Source organism: Rana temporaria, chromosome 2, assembly GCF_905171775.1.
Source record: "Rana temporaria chromosome 2, aRanTem1.1, whole genome shotgun sequence".
NCBI classification, from domain to species: domain Eukaryota; kingdom Metazoa; phylum Chordata; class Amphibia; order Anura; family Ranidae; genus Rana; species Rana temporaria.
The window spans coordinates 18,758,857-18,773,257 of record NC_053490.1 but is presented as its reverse complement, the minus strand read 5'-3'; the positions used below and the strand labels follow the sequence as shown (position 1 = coordinate 18,773,257).

At 45.5% G+C, this 14,401-nt stretch overlaps 1 protein-coding gene across 1 annotated transcript in view; it reads right to left on the bottom strand.

Moving 5' to 3' along the window:
- C2CD3 (C2 domain containing 3 centriole elongation regulator) overlaps positions 1-14,401 on the bottom strand; it is a 163,381-nt gene that overhangs the window by 108,441 nt on the left and 40,539 nt on the right. Inside the window, exons 12-16 of the mRNA XM_040339937.1 lie at positions 12,092-12,210; positions 9,647-9,778; positions 6,320-6,748; positions 2,065-2,216; positions 305-545 (exon numbers count right to left, since the gene is read on the bottom strand). Coding sequence (XP_040195871.1) covers positions 305-545; positions 2,065-2,216; positions 6,320-6,748; positions 9,647-9,778; positions 12,092-12,210 — 1,073 coding nt within the window. The remainder of the gene's footprint in view (positions 1-304; positions 546-2,064; positions 2,217-6,319; positions 6,749-9,646; positions 9,779-12,091; positions 12,211-14,401) is intronic.

Sequence of the window (14,401 nt, the reverse complement as noted above, 5' to 3'; positions counted from 1 at the left end):
GCCACTTTGGCGCCACTTTTCAGGGCGGTGGGGGGAGTTTTTAACCCCCAAAAAGGGGTTAAAAGCACCCATGATGTGGCGCTTCTGAAGTGCTTTTTCAGGCCCTTCGGGAGCGCTGCCCAAGCATTCCAATAGGCAGGGGTGGTTTGGGAGCGGTGTATACATCGCTCGCAAACCGCCCAAGAGATGCTGTCTGCAGCGCGTTTTATAACGTCCTGCAAGCGAACCGCCCCAGTGTGAAAGCACTGAATACCAATATGAAAAAGTCAGGACAGAGGTTAATAGGGATGTCTCAGATTTGTACCTCTGCAGTTGGCTGAGGAGGGTCAAGGAAATGTGCTGGTCTGGGTAGCGGTGCTAACGAAATTCCCTCATCACTCTTCAACCTCTGAAGAGCCACAACTTGGTCACCAGACCCCATGGCGAGTAACACCCGGAGCTTTCCCCGCTCAGTTCCGCTGTAGACGTCATTAACCGGCACAAAGCTGTCTACGGCAACCACTGGATACTGCGCCTGGAGCAAGAGACGGCAAATTTTCTGGTCGCTACAAAAGACAAAAAGAAAAAAAAAAAAGTTACAACAATAACAATAAACTTCAAAGATTGCATGAACACTGCCCAATGCAGCAGCCTATGGGCCCTTCCCACCAGCCTTAACCTGCTTGTATTGCATTTGTGAAAAAAAATAAAAAAAATAAAGAGACCCAGTGATGACACAAGCTTTAAAATAAGGTATATATAATAAAAGGTTTTATTTAAAAATGTCATTAGCATGTTGAAATATGAACAGATTAAACTTCAGCTGTAATACCGCGTACCCGAGGGTACTTCGGGAACTCGGTCAAGTAATTGCCAAACCATTGTTCCTAATTTTTGCTGACAGTCTACTGAATGGAATGGTACCAACTGATTGGAGAAAAGCCAATGTAGCACCAATATTTAAAAAGGGCCCAAAATACATCCCTGGGAATTACAGACCAGTTAGCCTAACATCAATAGTATGTAAGCTCTTGGAGGGAATGATAAAGGAATATATACAAGATTTTAGTAATTAGAACTGTATCATTAGCAGTAATCCGCATGGATTCATGAAGAATCGTTCTATTAACCTTCTATGAGGAGGTGAGTTGTCATCTAGATAAAGGAAGGCCCGTAGACGTGGTGTATCTGGATTTTGCAAAAGCATTTGACACAGTTCCCCATAAACGTTTACTGTACAAAGTAAGGTCCGTTGACATGGACCATAGGGTGAGTACATGGATTGAAAACTGGCTACAGGGGCGAGTTCAGAGGGTGGTGATAAATGAGGAGTACTATGCAGGAACCATCAGTTGGGAGGTTAGCCACAGTTAAAGGGGTGTTCCAGTCATTTTTAATGTTTATTATTAAAAGTCAGCCGCTACAAAAAGTGTAGCTGCTGGCTTTTAATAAACATACACTCACCTGCTCCACGTTCCAGCGACGCGCTGGCCGGGGCTCCGCCCCCCCCTATCCGCCCGGCGTCTTTATTCTAAGTGTGGGCACCCGGCCGTGACAGCTTTTGGCTTCATGGCTGGGCACCCACTGCGCATGTGCGAGCGGCGCTGCGCCATCCGATTGGACAGGCAATCGCCTGGGACCTGTCACGTGTCCCAGGCGATCGCCTACAGGGAGGGGCTGCCAAAAGGCGATATGACGTATTGCCTTAGCAGCCCCTCGGCGGAAGGAGGAAGTGGGACAGGAAGTCCCACTCCCCCTGAAGCCCCCACTCCCCCCCCCCAAAAAAATTACATGCCAAATGTGGCATGTAAAGGGGCGAGGAGTGGATTAAGCGGAAGTTCCACTTTTGGGTGGAACTCCGCTTTAAGGAATTCCTAGCTATACCTGGAAGAACCTCGATTGAGAATGACTGACATTGAAAAAGAATGGGCTGCAGAGTCTGCCAACTTTGGATCTATCAGAAGATACAAGTGGACAGTGGAAAAATGTGCCACTGCAGTACAAGGTCTATATCAGACAGCATCCACACGGGCACTCCATGAAGTCACACGGGCACTCCATGCATTTATAACACTTTGGTTTTACCTAAAGGACATATAGAACTGGTGCAGAGGCAGCTTGACGAGGCCCATGAGTTGGTCAGACCCCGGGCTGGGCACTTTGATCCACACTTCAATGATCATGACATTGTTCTTCATTCTTTCCAGCAGTCGGCTTGTCAGATTTACAGGAGCCACCTGTAGGAAAACACAGCGGGGGACAAATCAGCCTGGGAAACTCCATAACTTTACACAGAGCTCAGACATCTCACTTATAACAATATGAAAAGATTTTGTGTCTTCTATCCAGAATTTTTTTTTATAATTTTTACATAATAAGTGAGTAACTTGTATAGCACTACAAATGCAAACTAAATTGCCTCAAGGCGATAAGGATCAATGTTTCACATAATTTTTGTTCTTTTGTAACCTGGACTAAAAACCACAAAACGCTCACGAATGAAAATTTCATAAATAATATTTTTTTTTGCAGTAAATTTCTCCTTGTTGGAAAAAGTGGTTTCATCAGACACCAGGCGTGCCTGAGAGCATCACAAAGCTGGGATCTTGTTCTGGGCTGGCTGCTGGTTTGGTTATGACTCAGGTCTGTGTTTTGTATTCCAGTCTATTGGAATCTACAGTTTCCCCGATACGTGTTACCACTCTGCCTTAACACCTCCCGCCCGTTTAAGATGCCAGTAATCCAGGAAGTGACATCGCTTCCGGGTTACTAGATCCGAGACCTGAACGAAGCATCGGCTTCGTTCGGGTCTTCGGCCAGCCGGCCAACCTGTTTGCTCTGGCCTCCTGATGGTATGGGAGAGCCCGGGCAACACGTCCCCTCCCGCTGCTTAACAGACGAGCAGCTGCTGAGCCGCATCGATTGTTATTACAATAAAGCCGAACGTCCGCTCTAAAGAACGGTACCGAGGTGATGCCTGCAGCTGCAGTAATCACCCAGGAAAAACCCCATGAAGCAATAAATCGGTATGTGCCCAAAACATCCAGAAAAGTGAATAGCGGCTGCCGATAATTTGTTGATTTCTAATGTGAACCTAGCCTTACTGGAACAGCTTTGTTCCTTCCTTCTGGGAAAAAAAGGTTTTGCATAAGTAAGAGATGACTGTTGTCAGCACCCGTCGGTGTTAAATGGCTTTGTAAAAGAAGTTGAAAAATAATAGACTTAGGACTTGTTGAGCTGTTTTTTTTCGTCGCTCATCAACCTCTCTCCATTTTGCTGCTGAGGCAGCGGCCAGAGGTGTACACATGCCGCAGCAGGAATTCTACCCCCCTTTCGTGTGAATGGTGCTGCACTGCAACCGCCCCACAACCTTGCATGTGGTTGCCCAGTAATTAGGGGGTTAAAACAGGTAGTGATACAACACCACCTGTCCATTGCTGTCTGAAGCATGATCCCAATGCAGATCGCACTTCAGACAACAAAGCAGGTCCAAACTATGCCTTACTGGCCAGACCACTAGGCGATTTAAATTGGGACGAAATCCTAAAAAATAAAACAAATGCAGCCACCACATCTAAGAATTGGTCAGCTGCAGCATATTACATTTTTGACTTAGGGTTTTATAGGCGTAGCACAGGGTTGGACAAATTTGCTTGGAATCTAGGAGCCAGCTAAAAAAGTTAGGAGCCAGAAAACGCACCCCGTCCCGACGAGCTTGCGCGCAGAAGCGAACACATACGTGAGCAGCGCCCGCATATGTAAACGGTGTTCAAACCACACATGTGAGGTATCGCCGCGATTGGTAGAGCGAGAGCAATAATTCTAGCCCTAGACCTTCTCTGTAACTCAAAACATGCAACCTGTAGATTTTTTTTTAACGTCGCCTATGAAGATTTTAAAGGGTAAAAGTTTGTCGGCATTCCACGAGCGGACGCAATTTTGAAGCGTGACATGTTGGGTATGAATTTACTCGGCGTAACATTATCTTTCATAATATTAAAAAAAATGGGGATAACTTTACTGTTGTCTTATTTTTTAATTAAAAAAAGTGTAATTTTTTCCCAAAAAAGTGCGCTTGTAAGACCGCTGCTCAAATACGGCGTGACAGAAAGTATTGCAATGATCGCCATTTTATTCTCTAGGGTGTTAGGATAAAAAATATATATAATGTGTGGGGGTTCCAATTAGAGGGAAGAAGATGGCAGTGAAAAATAGTGAAAAAATACATTAGAATTGCTGTTTAACTTGTAATGCTTAACTTGTAATGCCAACGGCCACCACCAGATGGCGCCAGCTCACACATCTGGTGGTAATAACTTGTAATACCAACAGCTCACTACCAGATGGCGCCAGCTCACAAAAAGCCAAGTCGCCAGGACACCATTTCTAGTCGCCATGGCGACCTAGCGCCCGGGATTTCACGAGCCCTGGCGTAGCATGATATGTGGGTGTTACCTAGGGCGGTTTGTGGTTATTCAGTAAGCTATGTTCAGCTCCTCGCACTAGCCATGATTCAGCATTGCACAGAAAAGCATAGATTGCGTGAGGGGGTGAACCAATGAAGGCAAAATAAGACTAATAAGAGTATGTCCCCTAAAAATGTAAAGTTTCAGTCCACTGAAAACCTTTATCAGACTTTGGTAGATGTTTGAGAGATAAAGCCCCTAATGGTTTTTCCATCTCTCAGGGATTCGATTTTTGAAATCTTTGCATACCTCCTGTGCCCATTATGAATGTTCCCAACATCCCTACGCCGAGTTCCCACACAATTACCGTCTGCCATCGAGTTCCTGAGTCTGTACAGCAGCTATGGGGGGGGGGTTCTCAGCATCGCTGCCAGATTTCATATTATTTTTAATTAATGTAGAATGTAATAGAAGAAGTTGGAGCACACAAAAGGTGGGCAAGAATGCCCAGAACAAATAAGAAACCAGTGGTTGATCCATAGAATGGCACCCACCAGTGGCGGTTCGTCCATAGAGGGTGCTGGAGCGCCGCCCCCTCTGGCTCTCACCGCCACTGAAATAACATAGATTCATGCATTGCACGAATCTATGTTATTATCGCCGCTGTTATTCAGATGGTCGGCGCTCATGTCCGGCCATCTGAATAACGCCAGCTGGTTGGCTGTACGGAAATGTCTATCAAAGCCAACAGCTCTGATAGGCTTTCCCAATACAGCCCTCGGGTCCCGGAAGCTTATTCTCGGAGAGCACAGACTGTACGCCCCTTCGATAAGATGACAGGCGTCTCAGCCAATCAGGTTGGCCGGTTCTGGCTACCAGTAACCTGATTCGCTGAGACGCCTGTCAGTCATCGAGGGCGGGAGAAGACATGGTGGGACGTAGATGCCTGACTCCAGTAAAGGTAAGTGCCGGACGGGGGGGGGGGAGAGAAAGCAATTTACAGGGCACAGTGGGGACAATTGGCTCAGCGGCGACCATTAAAGGGCACAATTGATGGTGACAATTGATGGCACAGTGGCTGCGTTTAATGGCATGGCACAGTGGTGACAATGGATGGCACAGTGGCTGCGTTTAATGGCATGGCACAGTGGTGACAATGGATGGCACAGTGACTGCATTTAATGGCATGGCACAGTGGTGCGAATTGATGGCACAGGGACTGCATTTGTTGGCATGGCACAGTGACTGCGTTTAATGGCATGGCACAGTGGTGCGAATTGATGGCACAGTTGCTGCATTTGATGGCATGGCACAGTGGTGCAAATTGATGGCACAGTGGCTGCGTTTGGTGGCATGGCACAGTGGTGCAAATTGATGGCACAGTGGCTGCGTTTAATGGCATGGCACAGTGGTGACAATGGATGGCACAGTGGCTGCGTTTAATGGCATGGCACAGTGGTGACAATGGATGGCACAGTGACTGCGTTTAATGGCATGGCACAGCGGTGCGAATTGATGGCACAGGGACTGCATTTGATGGCATGGCACAGTGACTGCGTTTAATGGCATGGCACAGTGGTGCGAATTGATGGCACAGTGGCTGCATTTGATGGCATGGCACAGTGGTGCAAATTGATGGCACAGTGGCTGCGTTTGGTGGCATGGCACAGTGGTGCAAATTGATGGCACAGTGGCTACGTTTAATGGCATGGCACAGTGGTGACAATGGATGGCACAGGCACTGCGTTTGATGGCATGGCACAGTGGCTGCGTTTGGTGGCATGGCACAGTGGTGCAAATTGATGGCACAGTGGCTGCGTTTGATGGCATGGAACAGTGGCTGCGTTTGGGCACAGTGAGACTGCAAGTTTTTTTTTCCTTGGCGCCCCCCCAAAAATTTTGAGCACCAGCCGCCACCATCTATGACACCTTACCTGAGAGAAGTTGTACACGGGCTGACTGCTGCCCCACACAACACTGGAGCGTGTGGCCTCCTGACTGGAGAAGAGTTTACACTTGAGGTAGGAGTTACACGCGTTCGAGTCTGTACCCGGGATTAGTCCTGTCCCTTCTGGCACCATGAGAACCACATGCAGCAATAACCCATTCTCCTCAGGGGCCTCCTGGGACAATGCAGGCTGAGGTTTCTCTCTTATAGTGTGGTGGAAAGCCGGTGTAATAGGCGGATTTATGGAGGAGAGGGACTCTGGCTCCGGAGAAGACTCCTTGTCCGATTGGTGCTCTGGTGCTGCAATTCTGACACTGTGTCTGAGGGAAGAGTTTGAGGCCTCCTTTGTCACCTCTGACAGCTTCTCAGGGACAATGGAAAATTCTCGGCTGTCTCCGGCAATGTCCACAGAGACCTGTTGGCAAGAAGATAAAATGTCTACTTAAATCATAATCATTATTATTGAAAGTGAGGGTAAAAAAAAAAAAAAAATCAGAGAAGACACCACATCCCAATATATCGCAAGAAAAAAAAGGGGGAAGGAACAAACCTGGGGACTTTTAAGGTGTCAATATAAAAAATGGATTACAATTGATAACATTTTATACATTTTATTACAACAATAAAACATGATAAAAATTCCTTATTATATCATTTGTTTTATTCAAGGCATATACAGACGCTACCATTTTACATGTTTCGCTTCAAAAAGCTTCATCAGGAGATTCGGGTGTACTGTATTATATGTTAAAAATTACAAAGAGACAGGAATAAGTTATACAACATTTTGACAGAATATTACATCTGTCACATAATTGGCATACAATAATATACATATTTAATTTTACAAAAATATCAAAATTAGCATAATGTACTTTTAGATAGATTGCTTGCGCCGTCCTATCTTAGATTGCAATGTTTTGGCTTACCGCTAGGTGGCGCTTACATTGCGGCCGGCCTAGATTATGTAAATGAGGGGATACGACGATTCACGAGCGTACGCCGGGCCTACACTGTTGCATTACGTAGTTTCCGTACGAGATAGGCCACCTAAAGTTATTCCACCTATGAGGTGGAATAACAATGTTAAGTATGGCCGCCGTTCCCGCCGCGAGGTTCAAATTTTTTACGTCGTTTGCGCAAGTCGTCCGCGAATCGGGATTTACGTTGTTTACATACGCGTCAAAATCAATAGGCCCGTATGGCCTACTTAGCCGCAATGCGCACTGGGAAATGTAGGCGCCCGGCGCATGCGCAGTGTAAAAAAGGTCAAAAAATTTGAGGTCAAGCCTCATTTCCATACTACACGCCCCCCTCCCAGTCATTTGAATTAGGCGCGCTTACGCCCGCTCGTTTTAGGCTACGCCACCGAAAATTAACAGGTAAGTGGTTTGAGAATCACTACTAACCTAAATAATTTACGGTGGTGTAGCCTAAAAAGAGTAGGCTAGGCCGTCCTAATTTTAGGCGCCCCTACGTGAATCTACCTAAATAAGTCCTAACCAATTTCAGTTATTAATAATTATTTAGGACTTATTGGCCCGGATTCAGAACGAAGTTACGCTGGCGTATCTATTGATACGCCGCGTAACTTCTAGGATGCCCCGGCTATCTTTTTCCTATATTCAGAAAACAAGATACACCAACATTTTGCCAAGATCCGACTGGCATAAGCCTCTTATGCCGTCGTATCTTAGTTGCACATTTACGCTGGCCGCTAGGTGGCGCTTCCATAGATTTACGCGAGGAATATGCAAATTAGGGAGATACGCCGATTCACAAACGTACGTACGCCCGGCGCATTTTTTTACGTCGTTTACGTAAGGCTTAAAGTTACCCCTCATAAAGCAGGGGTAAGTCATGTTAGGTATGGACGTCGGAAACGTACGAACAGCATAGTATTTTACGTCGTTTGCGTAAGTCGTTCGCGAATAGGGCTGTACATAAGTTACGTTCACGTCGAAAGCATTGACAGTTTGCGGCGTAATTTGGAGCATGTACACTTGGAAACGTTCACGGACGGCGCATGCGCCGTTCGTAAGAAACGTCAATTACGTGGGGTCACAAGTAATTTAAATAAAACACGCCCACATCATCCACATTTGAATTAGGCGGGCTTACTCCCGCCTATATACGATACGCCGCCGTAACTTCGGGCGTAAGATCTTTCAGAATACACTACTCGCCTGACTGAGTTACGGCGGCGTAGCGCATATGAGATGCGCTACGTCCGCAGAAAGATACGCTAATCTTTCTGAATCTGGGCCATTGTGTCCATTTTATCAAACCTAGGTCTAAATATATCTGGTAGGTCTATCTTTATCTCAATGTTCATATTACTCTAAAAGTATATTATGCTCATTTTGATATTTTTGTAAAATTAAATATGTATACTATTGTATGCCAATTATGTCACAGATGTAATATTCTGTCAAAATGTTATATAACTTATTCCCGTTTCCTTCGCATTTTTAGCATATAAGGCTATATTCCTGTCTCGCCCGAATCTCCTGATGAAGCTTTTTGAAGCGAAACATGTAGAGTGGTAGTGTCTGTATATGCCTTGAATATAACAAATGATATAATAAAGGACTGTTTATCAAGTTTTATTGTTGTGATAACATTTATTACATTTTATCAATTGTAATCCATTTTTTTGAATGGACACCTTAAAAAGTTCCCAGGTTTGTTTCTTCACCATTTTTTTCTTCCCATAATCATTATTCGCACACTGCAACAAATCATAAATAAACTTGGCAGGGGATGGTTAGCAAATTATAAAACATCTTCAAGCTGATCTCTGGGCTAACCCTCTCCCAGACGCCACCAGGATAGAGCCAAGAGAATCAGACTGAGGTACCAATGGGACAGAAGGAGAGATCGGAGCCACGTCCTGAACAAAGTAGAGAATGAGAGGCCAGGGGTCTCTCAAGCACAACGCACAAGATCTATATTTGTCCCTTAAAAGTACTCAAGGCCCTACCTGCTGCTCCAGACCGGACTGCGAGAAAGATAGATAGATCCCATGGAGTACGTTCTTAGATAAAAGTTCCTTGCATCATGCAAAGGAAAAATAGGTCTTCCAGGTGCAATAGTAGAATAAAAAAAAAAAAACATTGTCGTTGGAACTCCGCTTTAAGGTGAAAAAGCTTGAGGGTTTACAACCCCTTTAACTTCTATGCAAGCTTAGTAGGAAGGCCATTTACCCAGAATTCCTTTCTTCTTTTCATAAAGGGTCATACTACCCCAAATCTCCCCATTTTTATTTAGCAAAAAACATATTTCTTGATTGGTATAATGAAGTCAAAATTACCTTAAGAGGTCCTATATCTTGCATCTCCTGTCCTCCCTCTGCGCTATGAACTGGGAGTGAGCGCGACACAGAAAGGTGCTCAGATCGGAGAACATCACGAAGACAGAACGCAGCAGAACCAAGTACAGAAGGCTGAAAACAAGAATCCCACAACGGTTGAAGGGAATGTATGGGGTTTGGTACATATTATCATTACTTACACAAATTAAATCCAGTAAATACAATATATTGCACATGAATAGGTCATATTGATCCCTTGCAGCTAGCATATGGCAAATTCAAGCAAAAACGTAGCATCTAGATTTATTGTGTTAATAGACTTGATTAGCAGGAAAGATCAGATTACACAACCTAAACAAAAATGGCAACCACCCCAGTGTGCTGGGAAAACTTTTATCTGGTTTGTTTTGTGCAAAGTCCTTCCATATGCACCTTACTCAAAAACAGAGGTCTCAAACTGGCGGTCCTCCAGCTGTTGTAAAACTACAATTCCCATGAGGCATTGCAAGGCTGACAGTTACAAACATGACGCCCACAGGCAGAGGCGTGATGGGACTTGTAGTTTTGCAACAGCTGGAGGGCTGCCAGTTTGAAACCCCTGCTCTAAAAGCTAGTTATAAGCCAGGGGCTATTCACACTGCACGGGTTTAGTGTGGGGCAGCTGTTGAGCGGCGGGGGCATGTTTTAGCGCATTTTTTTACTCAACTTTATTTAAAGTTAAACAAATGACACTTCATTCATGTCATTGTAGACCGGTGCGGTGCCTTTACACTGCTGTTCAGTGACAGGCATTTCATCACAGATCAGTTGTAGCGCAGCTCGGAGCTGCATTGCAGATTTTAATAGGACACTATTTTTTGCTGTGTCCCAGCAGTGACTGGCATTCTTCCAGTGTGTTAAATGCCAATCATCGCACTATACAAGAACAGGCCCTTAGGGTGGTTGTCATTTTGCTTGGCATGGGTACTTGTTGGACACCTTCTGCTGCCATGGTGCTTTGCTGGACTTCTGGTCTGTACCTGTGCCTGTCACTAGGCATACATACCCCTTTTTTACCAATTGCTATATGCATAATGCTCCAACTTTAAGGATTTGAAAGACAAGAGTAAGGCCCCTTTCACATTGGAGCGGGAGCCGCGGTGGCGGTATAGCGGCGCTATACCGCCGGGATTCCCCGCGGGAATCGGCCGCTATCGGTGCGGTATTAACCCCCGCTAGCGGCCGATAAAGGGTTAATACCGCGGGCAATGCGCCTCTGCAGAGGCGCATTGCAGGCGCTATTGCAGCGATTTCCCATTGTTTGAAATGGGAAGGAGCGGTGAAGGAGCGGTATACATGCCGCTCCTCTCACTGCTCCAAAAATGCTGCTGACAGAAGATTTTTTTCTCACCCGCCAGCGCATCGCCTCAGTGTGAAAGCCCTCGGGACGATCGAGGCCACTCTGTCCAAAACTAACTGCACAGTGGAGGGAAGTATGACATGTTTGTTATTTAAAAAAAAAAAATTAACCTTTACAACCACTTTAAGGGCCAGTTCACACAATAGAAATGCAGTTCGGATGCGTTCCAGATGCTTTTCTTTTTTTTATAATGTCCAGTACATTTTTGATGCAGTCCAGTGCGTTTTTCCCCATTTTTTCTTAGCCTTAAAGGGGCGTTCCAGCCATTTGTATGTTTATTAAAAGTCAGCAACAACAAAAAGTGTAGCTGCTGGCTTTTAATAAACAGGCACTTACCTGCTCCAGCGCTCCCCCCCCTCCCCGGCCGGCGTCTTCATCTTCAGTGTGGGCACCCGGCCGTGACAGCTTTCGGCTTCACGGCCGGGCACCCACTGCGCATGCGCGCGCGGCACTGCGCATGCGCGAGCGGCGCGGCCCGGCGCCGCGCCCTGTAATTGGCCAGGAGATCGCCTAGGACCTGTGACGTGTCCTAGGCGATCGCCTACAGCAGCCACTTCCTGAAGGCGACTAAGCTTAGTCGCCTACAGGAAGGAGGAAGTGGGACAGGAAGTCCCACTCGTGCTGAAGCCCCCACTCCCCCCCCCAAAAAAATTACATGCCAAATGTGGCATGTAAGGGGGAGAGGAGTGGGTTAAGAGGAAGTTCCAAATTTGGGTGGAACTCCTCTTTAAATAAGGACATATCTGTTTCAGTGCATTTTTTATGCATTTTACAGCTTTACAGTACAGTACAGTACAGTTCAGTTCAGGAAAAATGCAACACGGAACTGGAACGCACTGGAACTGCAAGCTCTGGTGTAAACTATGCCATTGAAAACCATATAACCCACTTTCCATGCATTTTTTGATGCAAAAAATAAAAATAAAAAACGCACTTGACTGCATGTGGTGTGAACTGGCCCTTAAAGTACCTACTAGTACTAGCAGTAATTTTATATATTCATTTTTTTTGTCAATGCAGAGCTTTCCTTTAAGGCGGACTTGTACCTTTTGCTGGGTTCCTTTCCTCAGAAAGACTTTGAAGGTTAGGTCGGTGCTCCACCAATGTTTGATCATATGACCGCTGAACAAGACGGGGAACACAAATCGCTGCTGAAACTTCACGACTGCAAAGGTAAAAAAAAAAAAGCATTTACTGAGTCGTTTAATAATGGACAATGTGGTAGAATACTTAGACCTGCATTGGATGCCTGAAAAACAAAAAATATATTTCAAGTGGAGCAGCACAACATTGAGCAAATAAAGAACCCTGTATATGAAAAACGTCACTTCTATGATATATAATATTCCTAATTTACTCTATTATAGATAATTTTATTATTATTACATTTATTTATTATTGATAATTGCATTTCCTTGCTTTACAGGCTACTGCAAAAAAATATTTTTTTTTTATAAAGTGAACTTATATTTTAAAGGGAAGTTACATAAACCCGTGTGTGCTCATGAAGCTCTAAGTATCCATGTATGATATGGGGAATCTAAAACAAACAAAATCTTCCCATTCAGGAAAAAGGGAGACAGTCATTGGACAGAGAAGGTCATTCTGTGGAGGGCCTGTCTTGTGATTGTTTAATGGGGTTTTCCCTTGTCATGCGAAAACATGGGAAGGAACCATGAACCCAAGGGATTCCCTCCATCATGGCAAACCTATTAGGACCGATATGGAAGACCTGTTACATAGTAGAAGATGCATTAGCCAAATCTCAATAACATTTCTACTGTATTGCTCCAAGATCAAGAAGGGTTCTAGGTTGAGAAGTGATCACTGAATGTTTTTCAGCATGATGCAAATATAAATACCGTATATACTCGAGTATAAGCCGAGGTTTTCAGCAAAAATTTTTGTGCTGAAAAAGCCCCCCCTCGGCTTATACTTGAGTCTCCCCGCTGTGTTAACTGTAGTCTGCGTCCGTTGCTGGGTGTACTGCGCATGAGTGAGCACTTGATCCACGAGGATGTCTTTTTTGGGGTGTGATGGGGGATGAACATGCGTTAAATGAAGGATGCGCTCGCGCAGTACACCCGGCAACGGCCGCTGACTACAGTTAACACAGCGGGAGAAGTTGGAACTTTTGACAGAATACCTGCAACAAGGTACATGAGTACAGCATGCAACAAGGTACATGAGTACAGCATGCAACAAGGTACATGAGTACAGCATGCAACAAGGTACATGAGTACAGCATGCAACAAGGTACATGAGTACAGCATGCAACAAGGTACATGAGTACAGCATGCAACAAGGTACATGAGTACAGCATGCAACAAGGTACACGAGTACAGCATGCAACAAGGTACACGAGTACAGCATGCAACAAGGTACACGAGTACAGCATGCAACAAGGTACACGAGTACAGCATGCAACAAGGTACACGAGTACAGCATGCAACAAGGTACATGAGTACAGCATGCAACAAGGTACACGAGTACAGCATGCAACAAGGTACACGAGTACAGCATGCAACAAGGTACATGAGTACAGCATGCAACAAGGTACACGAGTACAGCATGCAACAAGGTACACGAGTACAGCATGCAACAAGGTACATGAGGCTACAGATGGGCACTGATGAGTAGGGATGAGCTCTGTCGTGTTCGCACAGTCCACGTGCAGAGCCCGCCAGGAAGTCGGCATGGTGCTGCGCTAATCACAGGCAGGGAGACATTGTCCCGATGCGCGGCTGCAGAGATCGGGAAATGTCTCCCTGCCTCTGATTAGCACAGCGCTGTGCCGACTTCCTGGCGGGCTCTGCATGTGGACGGTGCGAACACACCGGCGCTCATCCCTACTGATGAGGCAGAAGGACACAGTGAGGCTGCAAATGGGCACATCGAGGCTGCAGATGGGCATTGTTGACCCTCTTTTCCACTTACAGTAGCTGCTGCATTTCCCACCCTAGGCTTATACTCGAGTCAATAAGCTTTCCCAGTTTTTTGTTGTAAAATTAGGTGCCTTGGCTTATATTTGGGTCGGCTTATACGAGTATATATGGTAGCTCCAAAATCTTTCCCGTGCACTGAGGAAGATTCTCTTAACCCAGCTGGGTCAATCAATAAAGGCCTAAACTTCCCGCTGTGTGAGCTCGGTCCCTTCCTGCCATCTACACACCAGTAGCACTATCCAAACAACGTCCAACATTCTGTTTTTTAAAGGCCAGGAGAGCAGAGCTCAACATTTTTTAACAAATGCTGTGGACCCGGACAGGTTCACTTAAAACAATCAACTGAGATGAAAGAGAAAACATTATAATACAGAGATGAGAGAGTGGGTAACCGCTCAAAGAGAACCAGGT